The following is a 12,603-nucleotide window of genomic DNA, read 5'->3' on the forward strand; positions in this document are numbered from 1 at the left end:
ATGGGTGAGAAGTATGCTTTCTTTTTTGTAAAGTAGAAACAGGATGATTGTGAGACTCGAAAGAGGGACAGAATACTGGTGACTTGCAGATGCATCCTCAGGCAAATCAATTTTAGGAAAGGGTACATATGGAAATTGAGGATTTGGAAATAGGCTTCGTTTAAACATTTATATCTGCATTACCCATGAGAAGCCTTTTTTTGCATTTTGTTGAAGACTGCTGGTATGGGTTCTGTCTATGTAATGTCATAGGCATTACACATATAATCACAAGATAAATTGGTTGTGACACCCAGAATATACTTTCTGGTGCTTTGGTAAGTACACCAAGTACCCTCTCTCTATCTTATATTCAAGAGTGTACCAGATACTGCAATCCTGTGGTTTCCAATTACAAGAGAAGAGAGGAGATGAATATGTGAATGGTCAGAAGAGAATGGTATGCAAGAGGAGAAGAAATCCCTTTTCTCAAATGTAAAGTGAACAAGATGAAGATTTTGAAATTCAAAAATAGGCAAAGGGAATCTCTAGGGATTTTAATGAGAATAACCAGTGGTATGCTGGTATATTTGTTTCTTGAAAATAAGTTTCGATCTGATAAACAAGAATGGGATTAATTATTAACGCCTTCCTCTAGTACTATGGACTAACCATTATTTATATACAATTAAAAAAAAAAACTTACAACCTGGATTTTCATTTAGTTGGTGAAATTTTATTTTTTTCCTGAAAATCTTTTCATTTGTCGCATAAATTGTAGGCAAGTAAAAACGTTCAGTCTTTTTAACTTTATTTTTTATTCTCACTTTAGAACTTTGAATACTTTTGATTTTAGAGATTAGTTTACAAAGATATTATAAAAATACTAAAAATAAATGTCCACATCAATACTAATTTAGCATTCTAAATGTAATATATTTTTAAATATGCAGCATTATGGATTCCATCTTTTGTATTGAGTTATAATATAGTACAGCATTAGAATAAGTATCTGACCATCATTAGGAAAGCTTTCTATTGAGCTATTTATTTAGCTGTTTGTAAAATATTTGTGTTTTAACCACACTAAATTGCTGGTATACAACTAGGAAAACTATGTGATATCAATTTTATTCCCATTGCTGTATTGCCCTAGTTTATTCTTATTTTTAAAAATTAATTAATTAATTTATATTTTATTTTGGGCTGCGTTGGGTCTTCGTTGCTGCGCACAGGCTTTCTCTAGTAACGGTGAGCGGGGGCTACTCTTCGTTGCGGTGCGCGGGCTTCTCATTGCAGTGGCCTCTCTTGTTGTGGAGCATGGGCGCTAGGCGTGCGGGCTTCAGTAGTTGTGGCTCACGGGCTCTAGAGCAAAGGAGCGGTAGTTGTGGCGCACTGGCTTTGTTGCTCCGTGGCGTGTGGGATCTTCCTGGACCAGGGTTTGAACCTGTGTCCCCTGCATTGTCAGGTGGGTTCTTAACCACTGTGCCACCAGGGAAGTCCCCTAGTTTATTTTTAAACAAGAACCTGTGTTAGAGTTAAGGGAACTCTAAATATTGCTTATAGCTCAGAAGTATAAAATATAGTCTGTGGCTATAATAAAAAAATATTCCAGCAGGTCCAAAAGATATTGGGAATAAAAAGCCACCCATTTGCTTTTTGTAGAAGCAGTAGCAATCTGCAGACAAGCTATTCTAGCTTCAAAACAGTATGGTAGATGGTTTTATGGAACTTGCAATTACAAAAATCCACTTTAACCTTTCTTTCTTACTGGCAGGTGTCCCATTGGCTTGCAGCCAGAGGCTGTGAGTGTAGTGCAGCTGGCTTGTCCCCCAGAGTGCTGAAAATGCCGACACTCCAGCTGGCTGCTCATAATTGCGCTGATTGTGGTCTGACAACCAGAGCTCCATGAAAGAAATGTGATGAATATACAAAAATATTTTACAAATTTGATCAGATTACAAATTTCATTTCTCTTTTTTCTCCTCTATAGATATGATATCTGCACTTATAAAAATAAGCCCTGTGGAACACTGGGTAAGTTTTTTATAAAGGGAGGATAGTTCAGATTGTCTTTTTGGTCCAATGGCTTTACTTTTCATTATTATTAATTTGGTAATTTTCTTTTCTGCCACATCTGAAATTATGCCTATAAACTGGTAAACCTGACCTTTGTGTTTATGTCACTTAATAGGAAACAAGTAGAATGATGATTAAAAACAGCTTAGGAGGTGATTCAAAATCATCAAACAGTAATAATAAATCAAAAGTTACCACTCATTTTCGTATAATCCATCTCTGTAATGTATTTTCCAAAAATACTAAGGAGTTTGAGAGCAAATTAAAGCAACCAGCTTTAATCTCAGTCTAGGAAGGAAAGGGAAAAAAAACTTAGGGGATACTTCATGGAGAGGCATTAAGAACAGTACTTCTTTTGGTCCAATTTTGTGGAAAGATTATATCCTCATAAATAAAGATATTATTGGAACATTTTATTACCTGAACAGAATAAAACCAATTTTATAAAATATTACAGCCAGAGGTGGAGAGAGAGGACAGAATTATCTTTCTTGTGCTTCCCAAATATCACTTGTTTTTTTTTAAAGCAATTCTATAGTATTCTAGAAATTAAAAAATCATTTTGTTGCAGAGCATAACTTTGTAGTGGTTAAAAGTTAACTGCAAATACAAATGGGGGAAAATGGTAGCTTTCAAGTAGACTAAATTTTAAGCAACTAGAATTATTTTAAGTAAAAGCAGGAGGCTTTTATATGGTGGGTTTTTTTTAGTCGTAGAGACTTTTTACAGACTCAGAAGTTAAGCAACTGAAGGTGAATTCTCTAGATTCTCTGACAAGTCTCACTTTTCTTATCTGTAAAGGAATAGTTATGAATTCTGTTCCTATGCGCCTCATGAGAATTTGGGGATGATCAAATTTAAAGTAGAGGTGGGAGAAAAGGTGTTACCCTACTTCCTGGAGAGGTCAGTGAAACATCTCTTCAAAAATTAAAATTTCTCTTGATGATCTTACCTGCCTTCCCAGGCTTCTCCTTCCTCATATCCCTCAGGATTTACAGCAAAAGGAGAAATCCCAATTTGCCGATGACAAGTATTATGGTGGAGAAGTTTGCTGGTTAAAATCATAACACAGAGAAAGAACTCTTTGCTGAGAGAGCTCACATCAAAAAGATTTTCTTCACAGTGTTTTAGGTTAACAAGACCAACAATTATCCAAAGGAAGGGAACCTGAGCTGAAAACCAACAACTGGCTTTGGCAGTTTCAGTGCATTACCTTTTACAGTTTATTTAGCTCTTTGTTCCTCAATTTCCTTATCTATGATGTAGGAGTAATATCTGCCCTTATGCTGCAAGGATATTTTTTAAGTCATTTAAGGAAATATAAAGGCGTTTACTATAGAAATGAACTGGTGTTATTTAATGTAGAAATTATACTGTTTAACTTATTCCCTGTATTGTACACACTCCATAAGCATTTACTAAGTGCTTAATCAGTTTTAGGTATAATATTCACCAAGTTTCAAAGAGGCTACAAGCTCTAGCTTGTATTCTCTAGTGTGTTTATTTTGAGGAAATATATATGTATAGCTATATGCATATGTATGTATCTATACATATTCTATTCTGCTTTTTGAAGGTAGTTTATTTATACTGAGATATGTTCTTCATTGGGACATGAATAATAACACTGCCTAATACTTTGGGATAGTTTATTAATTTCCAGAATCAATATTTTAATACTTGGGTACATGCCAGTATATTTTCAATCCTAATATAAATTATTTTTCAAATTATAAACCATTATAACTTATTTTTATACTATTTCTTATACTGAAAACTGAATGAATTGTGTTGTTTATACATGTGTTGATTTTAATATGTGGAAAATATATTATCAGCACAGTTGATCAGGTTTTTTCTTTTTGAGTGGTCTTTCTGGTAACTTTCATATTGGTTTTCATGCTGATTCTTGGATATTTTCTTGCTTAGTACTGCTGGTGACCAGTTGTAACCTGGCTAAGTAGATTTCAGGGTGCAAACTGTGGCCATCAAACTGAGGAAATCTAAATGACCCGAATAGTAATCAAACCCCTATTAACACAATCACACATAAGAACTCTGACAGCTTCAATTTTACAGGAATAGAAAAAATGGTGGGAAGTTGTGAAAAATACATTAGCATCTAAATTATTATTTTATTTTAGTTAAGATTTACCTTATACTTTCAACAAATAGTTATTTCTCAGATATGTTTTTTCTTAGGTGGTTCTTTTAGTAGAGCTAACAATTTTATATCAGATGCATAAGTAAATCTGTGCTTACAAATACACCTTGGGGAGTCATCTGGGATTCTCAATTAAAAATAGGGCCATATGGCACATACCAAAGAAGAAAAACAACAACAACAAAAAGATAATGACATAACAGATTTCAGGAAATATAAGTAATGTTAATTTAACAATAAATATTAGCAATTTTTTAAACCAAATTTCATAAAGCTCGAAACAGAAACAATATTCAAATAGAGTGGCTTTGTTTTTCCCATATCATGGACCATGTTGAACCCAATAGCTTAAAGGCAGATAAAGTACTGCAAACTTTTTCGTATTTTCCCTCTCTCTGTCTCTTTATCTCTCAGTGGAATTTGGAAGTAATATTCATTAAATATTTTTGATTAACCAAAAAAAATTAAGTCATCCTGCCTCAACTAGTCCCTCTTTACTTCCTCTTCTTCAAGTCCCAAGACCTCTAAGTGAATGGAAGGGCAGAACAAAGGTATCACTATTATTAGCTCTGTGAGGCAAAAATCACCTCCTCCCCAACTCCTGCCCCCCTTGCAACATAAATCAGTAGGAAAAGCAAACAGTCTATCAGCAAATCCAACACTAACCTCAGCTCTTTTCCAATGTGGTTATTAATGTTGATATTTTATATTAGAACATACAAAAATACACAATTTCTAGAGCTTTCTTGTCAGTAAGAATATGAATTGAATAGCTTTTACTGTTCCAAATTAGTGCAACTGGACTTTGTGCCTAGCGCAGAACATTGTTTATTGCATTTGATAAATATTAATTGAATTGGATTGAAATCACTTTTGGTGGGAAAGTAATTATTAATACCTGGGTGTTGATAGTAGACTACTATCATATAAAATATTTTTCCTACTTTTCCTTCAATTTCTTCTAAATAACTTTAGTACATATGTGTGTTAAGTATGACTTGGCATCTGTTTCCTTATAACACATGACATTATATCTTTCACACAAAAATTCTTTTTTCTCAGCACTATTTTAAAGTTTTGAACTAATCACAGAGCATGATATTCATTTGGAAATAAATATTAAAACTTTTACATACTAAAATTCCCAAGGGAAGAATACCTTGAGTAATATAACATTTCACTAGAATCAGTGAATTAACACCATAGTTTTTGCTTTATTACTAAAACTAATGCATTTAAGGGGGATGAGAGAGGGGAGAACCACGCTGAATGTGTGAATGACTTTCCGCCCATTAAAATACTTATAGAAATTGTTGCATCACTTGCAGGACTAATTTCAGAAGATTAAAAAAATGCAAAAACCTCCCATCTTTAACAGTTCGTTTTCTGTTTTGAATCATTCATTTTTGTTTTTATAAAAATGTCATTTTTAAAAACCGTTTGGGATTCCCTTTTTTTGGTAACTAAAAAGTTGCTTGTATATTTTTATGAACCCACTAAACTTAAACAGATCTCTTTAGAAAAATAATGTGGATATATTTTGCTTTCTACAGCCTGAAGAATGTTAAAATAGAAATGCTTTCTTGAATTCCCTCTTCTGGCTCAAGTTACTAGGTGGTCCCAAGTTACCAGAAGTAAAATTTATAAATCTAACCCCTAGTCTAGACATTTTCCAGCACTGACTGCAGTTCAAAAAATATTAATGTCTAGCCGGCAAAGTGAAACTCCCCCCAGTGATTTTGCAAATGACTAGAAAGTTAACCTTTTGCCAACTGCTCCTTCTGTGCATGGAGGTTATTAAAAAGAATCCAGGCATTTATAAGTATGGGCTTTTTAAGACTGAAACACCTTGGCTTGACCCTTTGTGTCTCCTTCTGTTTATTCAGGCTTGGCCTCTGTGGCTGGAATGTGTGAGCCTGAAAGGAGCTGCAGCATTAATGAAGACATTGGCCTGGGTTCAGCTTTTACCATTGCACATGAGATTGGTCACAAGTGAGTGAGTTTAAGAAAATCAAAATAAATTTTAGAACTCCACTCTTTTGAGCAACTCATAACTACTGTGTGGAACGCCCGTGCTCAACCATATTTTACTGCCTTTTTGTCTGATTTCAATAGAGAATGTTATCATTTAAGGTATTGGGATAAATCATCTTAAGAACTGGAGACTTGTTAAATAATCTTTCTGATTCAATGACTAGTGTCCTCAGAGTGGTGAATGCACCACACTTAAGTTTTGTTATGTACATTCGAAACAATTTAGCTTTACCGTGGTCCACTCAACACCGAGTTTCTCACAGTCAAATTGTTTAAATAATCTTTCTTTTTCTCAAGTGACAATACATATATATTTAAAAATCATCATTGACACCATTACCGTAAAGTGTACTTTGAGTTTTCACTCTTCATAACAGCTGTGAGCATGCCTTTTCTAGGTTTGTGTAATCACTGCTATGCAACTTGTATTTTCAGGTGCACTTGTGTGTCAGTGGAAAAAAAAAAAAACCCTGATATTGCAAGAGTAGTGAGATATCATCCTCACTACTTTTCAGGAGGATCTGGAGTTTTTAATATTTGTTTTAAATAAATCTGTGCCAAAAACTATCCTATGACTTCCCCCTCCCCCAACCCACCACCCAATAGCGATAAAACCCTTACTTTATTTCAAATAGACAGGCAATAGTAAACGTAAAAGCTTGCTTATGTGGAGGGAGAGAAGTTTGAAAACTTTAAAAGGATAGTCAAACATTTTAAACTAAAACAAGCAGCCTATTTGTAAGAACTTCTGATGTTTCTATGATTTAAATTTTACAGTCTGCTTTTTTTGGTAGAAAAATGGATGGGGGGAAAAAAGAACAAATAAAATGAATGTTTATTATATGACTTGCCTCAGAGGTCATTCCTGAGATAAATCTGTAGTTCAGCTTTTTTTTTTTTCCCAAAGGGGAGAGTAAAATTGGGTCAGTCTGTTGCATTATTTTGAAAATTGCAATTTAAATTTTACCAAATTGGTATTGATTTATGTGTGAATTCAAGTAACCAACAAGTTTCAAACCTGACTTAATTCAGACACAGGGAAAAGTCAGTATTACACTTTTAGTGGAATCCTAAGAATATTGGTATTCTAGTTTCCATTTCAATAAACAGCGGGGGAACAAAAGGGAAAAGCCTTCTTAACCAGGCGGTTTATCTTCAACTCACTTAAAAATCTGACTCATTAATTACTGTCATAATCTTATGCAACCAGGCTGAATTTAATAGGTTCTGTTAGATTCAATTAAATTGAAAGGTTAGGACAAGTAACATGTAGTGGATAAATAATGTGTGTATGAGAGCAGTATTACCTCATGCAGCCATGAGTTAGTCAATGTCAATGTATGCATTGTAAGTCCCATTCTTATATGTACTTAAACAGGCAAGGTGAGGGTTTATCTCTCTTTTTATCTTTTACTAAGATTCTAACTGAGCTACTCTGAGGCTTCCTAGATTTTTTTGTTGACCTTATGGATAATTCCTTTTGATTCTTCCTAAGATGAATGGTTTGTACCTTATGTAGAAGAAATGTAGAAGAGAAGTAGAATATACCTCTTAAAATTTATGTGCCTTGGTGTAACTTTATTTCATAGCTAATTCTTTTTTGATGATGTGAGTGTTAAAAATGGGGGGGGGAATTTACAAAATGCTTTATATTGAAAGCCAGAAGAAACGCTTCAATTCAAAAATGTTCTTTGAAACCCTAAAAATTAACTTTCTTTCCATGTTGATTCCTATGTCACTATCCCCCTATCCCTTTGTCCTCAGACAACTAGGTAGGGTATGTTTAACACAGTGTCTTATTCATGGATGAAAATCCTTTTACTTACTTTTAAGATCTTAGGGTTTAGCATTAAGGAATTTATCAAGTCAACTCTAGTACAACTCATGTCATCATTAAAATATAGTGCTCTCTATTCTTCCTGAAACAAAATAATAGTCATGGTAAATATATCAGGTATACTTTTCAAATAGAGTATAATGTGCTCTATACTCTATAGAGTATAAAACAAAGGTTTTTGTAATTTTTATCATTTAGTAGAATGAATGTTAAGTGATGTGATGATATCTCCAGATTAATTACAGTGAAAAATATTCGACCATGAATTAGTGAGAAGTGCCTCTACTGAGTCACTAGAATGCGAATACTTTCTACCAATCTTTAGGTTGTGTAGAATATGGTTTTGCACCCATTGTATACTTATGTAGGGATATTATATCAATTTTAAACAGCAATGGATAACTTCTTTTCTTTGGCTAGGCCTTAGTGACCACTTTTTATTTCTGTTCACTCCCTTATCCAAACAAGAAATTAGTTTCCTTGTCAAATGAAAAACTGAGCTTTATGCTATATTTAAATGACATGTCTAGTTTTAATGAAGGCTATAAGCTATCAACACTTAATGAAATCTTATAGAAAAGAATATTCTTTGAAAGACTTTTTTATTAATAATGTAGTTGCCATAGTTTTCAGAAGTTGAAAAAAATTATGATGTTCAAGACAGGTGGCAAGAATTCAACCAGATATGTAGTCTATTGAGAAAGCTAGCTAATATATTCATACTGTACAAAAATAAGTAATCTTAAAAAGAAATCTTTTTTAAAAATTCATATTTTTTAGAGATGCATATTGAAGTATATGTGACTGAAGTGTCAGGACATCTGAGATTTGCTTGTTAAAGAAAGGAGATAAAAAGAGAAAGATAAAGCAAGAATAATAACATTTTGAATTTTATAATGTTGATGACATGTGGATGGGAGTTCATTATGGTGCTCTCTCTACTATTATATATGTCTGACTTTTTTTCACAATAAGTGAACAGGTCCTATCATCATAAAACTTTTAGATTTGACTTAACTCATTTATTAATTAATAGTGATTGAGTGAACTGTTACTCTAATTTTGAAAGAATTGTCAGAAGTTGTATTGAAAGCTGCAGGGGTTTATCAGTCTTGCTTTTAGAAATCATTTTCAATGTTTGGTCTTACCAGTAGAGATATATTTTTTATAGAAGATTGGTTAGGAGATGAAGTTTTTAAAGAAGGAGAAATGTGGCAAGACTTCAGGATAAAATTGTAAATTAGGTTACTGTGTTAGGAAGCTATTATTACTGTTTTCTTTATCCAAACTTCCCCTCTCCTGCTGCAAATACCTCAGTATCTTTAAATGCTTGATCAGTGCTGTTTTCTTTTTCTTTTCTTTTCTTTTCTTTTTTTTTTTTGTGGGTGTACAATATATGGAGACTTTTTAAATTTTTTTTTTACTTTTTATTTTATATTGGAGTATAGTTGATTAACAATGTTGTGATAGTTTCAGGTGTACAGAAAAGTGATTCAGTTATACATACACATATAGCTATTCTTTTTCAAATTCTTTTCCCATTTAGGTTGTTATACAATATTGAGCAGAGTTCCCTGTGCTATATAGTAGGTCCTTGTTGGTTATCCATTTTAAAAATAGCAGTGTGTACAAGTGCTGTGTTTTCTTGATAGAAGGCTAATAATAAACATACACCAAGGTAGTTGGCACTTTAATGCCTTTGTCTAGTTTTGGTATTGAAAAAGTGTTAGTCATAAAATGAGTTAAGTGTTCTATTTTCTGGAAGTGTTTGCTTTCCCATGAGTAAGTTTTAAAACATTTAGTTATAATTTATATACAATAAATATGCGCCCATTTTGTGTACAGTTTGAGAAATTTTGACAAATGTGTATAACCATGTACCCACCACCACAATCAAGCTACCAACATTTACATTGCCTGAAAAAGTCCCTTTGTTCCCTTTTACAGTCAGTCTCCACACTCCTCCCCCTTTCCTTGGCCCCAGACAACCACAGATCTACTTTTTATCTTTATAGATTAAACTCATCTTTTCTATAGTTTCATTTAAATGGACTCATATCGTGGGTATTCTTTTGTGTCTAGCTTCCTTCCCCCAGCACAGTGGTTTTGAGGTTCAGTCATGTTGTTGTTGTGTGTATCAATAGTTCTTTTTTTCCCTAAGGAGTATTCCATATCATAATAGCACACATCACATTTTAGATTGTTTCTAGTTTGGAGCTATTATAAATAGATCTGGTATGAACAACCATGTACAAGAATTTGTCTGGACATATGCTTTTATTTCTCTTGGGTAGTGCTGCTGGTAGTATGGTATATGTTAGTTTCACTTTATAATAAACAAGAAAACTCTAATTCAAAGTGACTGTATACCATTTTGCAGTCCCACTAGCAATCTATGAGAGTTCCAGTTACTGCAGATCCTTGCCAATATTTATTATTATAAATCTTTTTGATTTAGCCATTATTATGTGTTTTAGTGGTATCTCGTTGTGCCTTTAATTAGTTGATTATTTTCTGATAAATAATGATGTTAGTGATGGTGAACATCTTTTCTTGTGCTTGTTATTCATTATCTTCTTAAATGTCTATTCAAATCCTTTTCCCATTTAAAAAAAAAATTAGGTGTTTCCTTCTTATTGAGCTGTAAGAGTTCTCAATATATTCTGGATAAAAGTCTTTATCATGTATACATAATGTGAATATTTTCTCCAAGTCTTTTGCTTGCCATTCATTTTTTAATGAGGTCTTCTGAAAAGCAGAATTTAAAAATTTTGATGAAGTCTAATTTATAATTTTTCCTTTATGGTTTGTGTTTTTTGTGTCCTAAGAAATCTTTGCCTACTTCAAGATTGTGAAGATTTTCTTCTATATTTTTGTCTAAATTTTATACTTTTAGCTTTTATATTAAGATCTATAATTCATTTTGAGTTAACTTTTTTTGTATGGTGTGAGGTAAGGGTGGAAGTTCCCTTTTTTCCTCATATGAAGATCCAAGTATTTCAGCCCAATTTGTTTAAAAAAAGTTTGTTGGTTTGTAGTTTTCTTTTAATGTCTTTGACTAGTTTTGGTATCAGAATAAAGTTAGTCTTATAAATCGAATTAGGAAGTGTTCTATTTTCTGGGAGAGTTTGTATACATAAGGTTGATATTATTTCGTCCTTAAGTGTTTGATAGACTTCACCAATGAAACCATCTGAGCCTGGAATTTTCTTTGTGAGAATATTATTAATAATTTAATTTTTAAATTAGATATAGGATAACATATCTAAATCTTTTGAGTCTTCTTTTGGTTAATTATGTCTTTCAAAGTATTAGACTATTTCAGCTAAATTGTCAATTTTGTTATGTAGTTATTCTTAATATTCTCTTACTGTCTTTTTTAATGTCTATAATATAAATAATGATGTTCCATCATTCATTCCTGATATTTGTAATTTGTGTTTTCTCCTTTTTTTCCAGCTTTATTGAGATATAATTGACATATAACATTGTATAAGTTTAAGAGGTACAACGTGATGATTTGATACACGTATATATTGCGAAATGATTACCATGATAAGGTTAGTTAATAGATCCAGCACATCATATAATTACCTTTTTTTGTGTGTGTGGTGAGAACATTTAAGATTCATTCTCTGAGCAACTTTCAAGTATACAATACAGTATTATTAACTATAGTCACCATGCTTTACTGAGCCCCCCCTAGAACTTATTCATCTTACAACTGGAAGTTTGTACACTTTGAACAACATCTTCCCATTTCCTCCAGACCCCGATCCCCTGACAACCACCAATCTACTGTCTATGAGTTCAGCTTTTAGATTCCACATATAAGTGAGATCATACAATATTTGTCTTTATCTGACCTATTTCACTTACCATAATGCCCCCAAGGTTCATCCATGTTGCAAATATTTTCTTCCATTCCCTAGTTTGCCTTTTCATTTTGTTGATTGTTTCTTTTGCTGTACAGAAGGAAATGGCAGAATTTCCTTCTTTTTTATGATTGAATAATATTCCACTATGTGTGTGGGTGTATGTGTATCACATTTCCTTTAGCCATTCATCCACTGGTAGGTACTTAGGGTGTTTTCTTGGCTACTGTGAGTAATGCTGCAGTGAACATGGGGGCGTAGATATCTATTTGAAATAGAAATTTTATTTCCTTTGGCTATATAAGAAGAAGTGGGATTGCTGGATCATATGGTAGTTCTATTTTTAATTTTTTTGAGAAACCTTTATACTATTTTCCATAGTGACTGTACCAATTTACCTTCCCACCAACAGTGCACAATAGTTCCCTTTTCTCCACATCTTTGCCAGCACTTGAAGTCTCTTATTAGCCATTCTAACAGGTATAAGATTATATCTCATTGTGGTTTTGATTTTCATTTACTAGATGATTAGTGATGTGAGCACCTTTTCAAGTACTTGTTGGTCATCTATATGTCTTCTTTAGAATAATGTCTCCTCAGGTCCTTTGCCCATTTTAAAATCAGATTGTTTGTTT

The 12,603-nt window shown here is 32.9% G+C and overlaps 1 protein-coding gene across 13 annotated transcripts in view; it reads left to right on the forward strand.

Moving 5' to 3' along the window:
* The window catches only part of ADAMTS6 (ADAM metallopeptidase with thrombospondin type 1 motif 6), a 279,209-nt gene that overhangs the window by 104,361 nt on the left and 162,245 nt on the right, over window positions 1–12,603 (forward strand). For all 13 annotated transcript variants that reach the window (XR_014262242.1, XR_014262243.1, XM_082457107.1 and 10 more), the window contains 2 exons: window positions 1,973–2,016; window positions 6,109–6,214. Coding sequence is in view for 11 of the 13 variants with exons in the window: in XM_082457107.1 (XP_082313233.1) it covers window positions 1,973–2,016; window positions 6,109–6,214 (150 nt within the window). In the remaining 2 variants the exon portion in view is untranslated. The remainder of the gene's footprint in view (window positions 1–1,972; window positions 2,017–6,108; window positions 6,215–12,603) is intronic.

Source organism: Balaenoptera physalus, assembly GCF_965194825.1.
Source record: "Balaenoptera physalus genome assembly, chromosome: 3".
In the NCBI taxonomy this organism is placed as follows: Eukaryota; Metazoa; Chordata; class Mammalia; order Artiodactyla; family Balaenopteridae; genus Balaenoptera; species Balaenoptera physalus.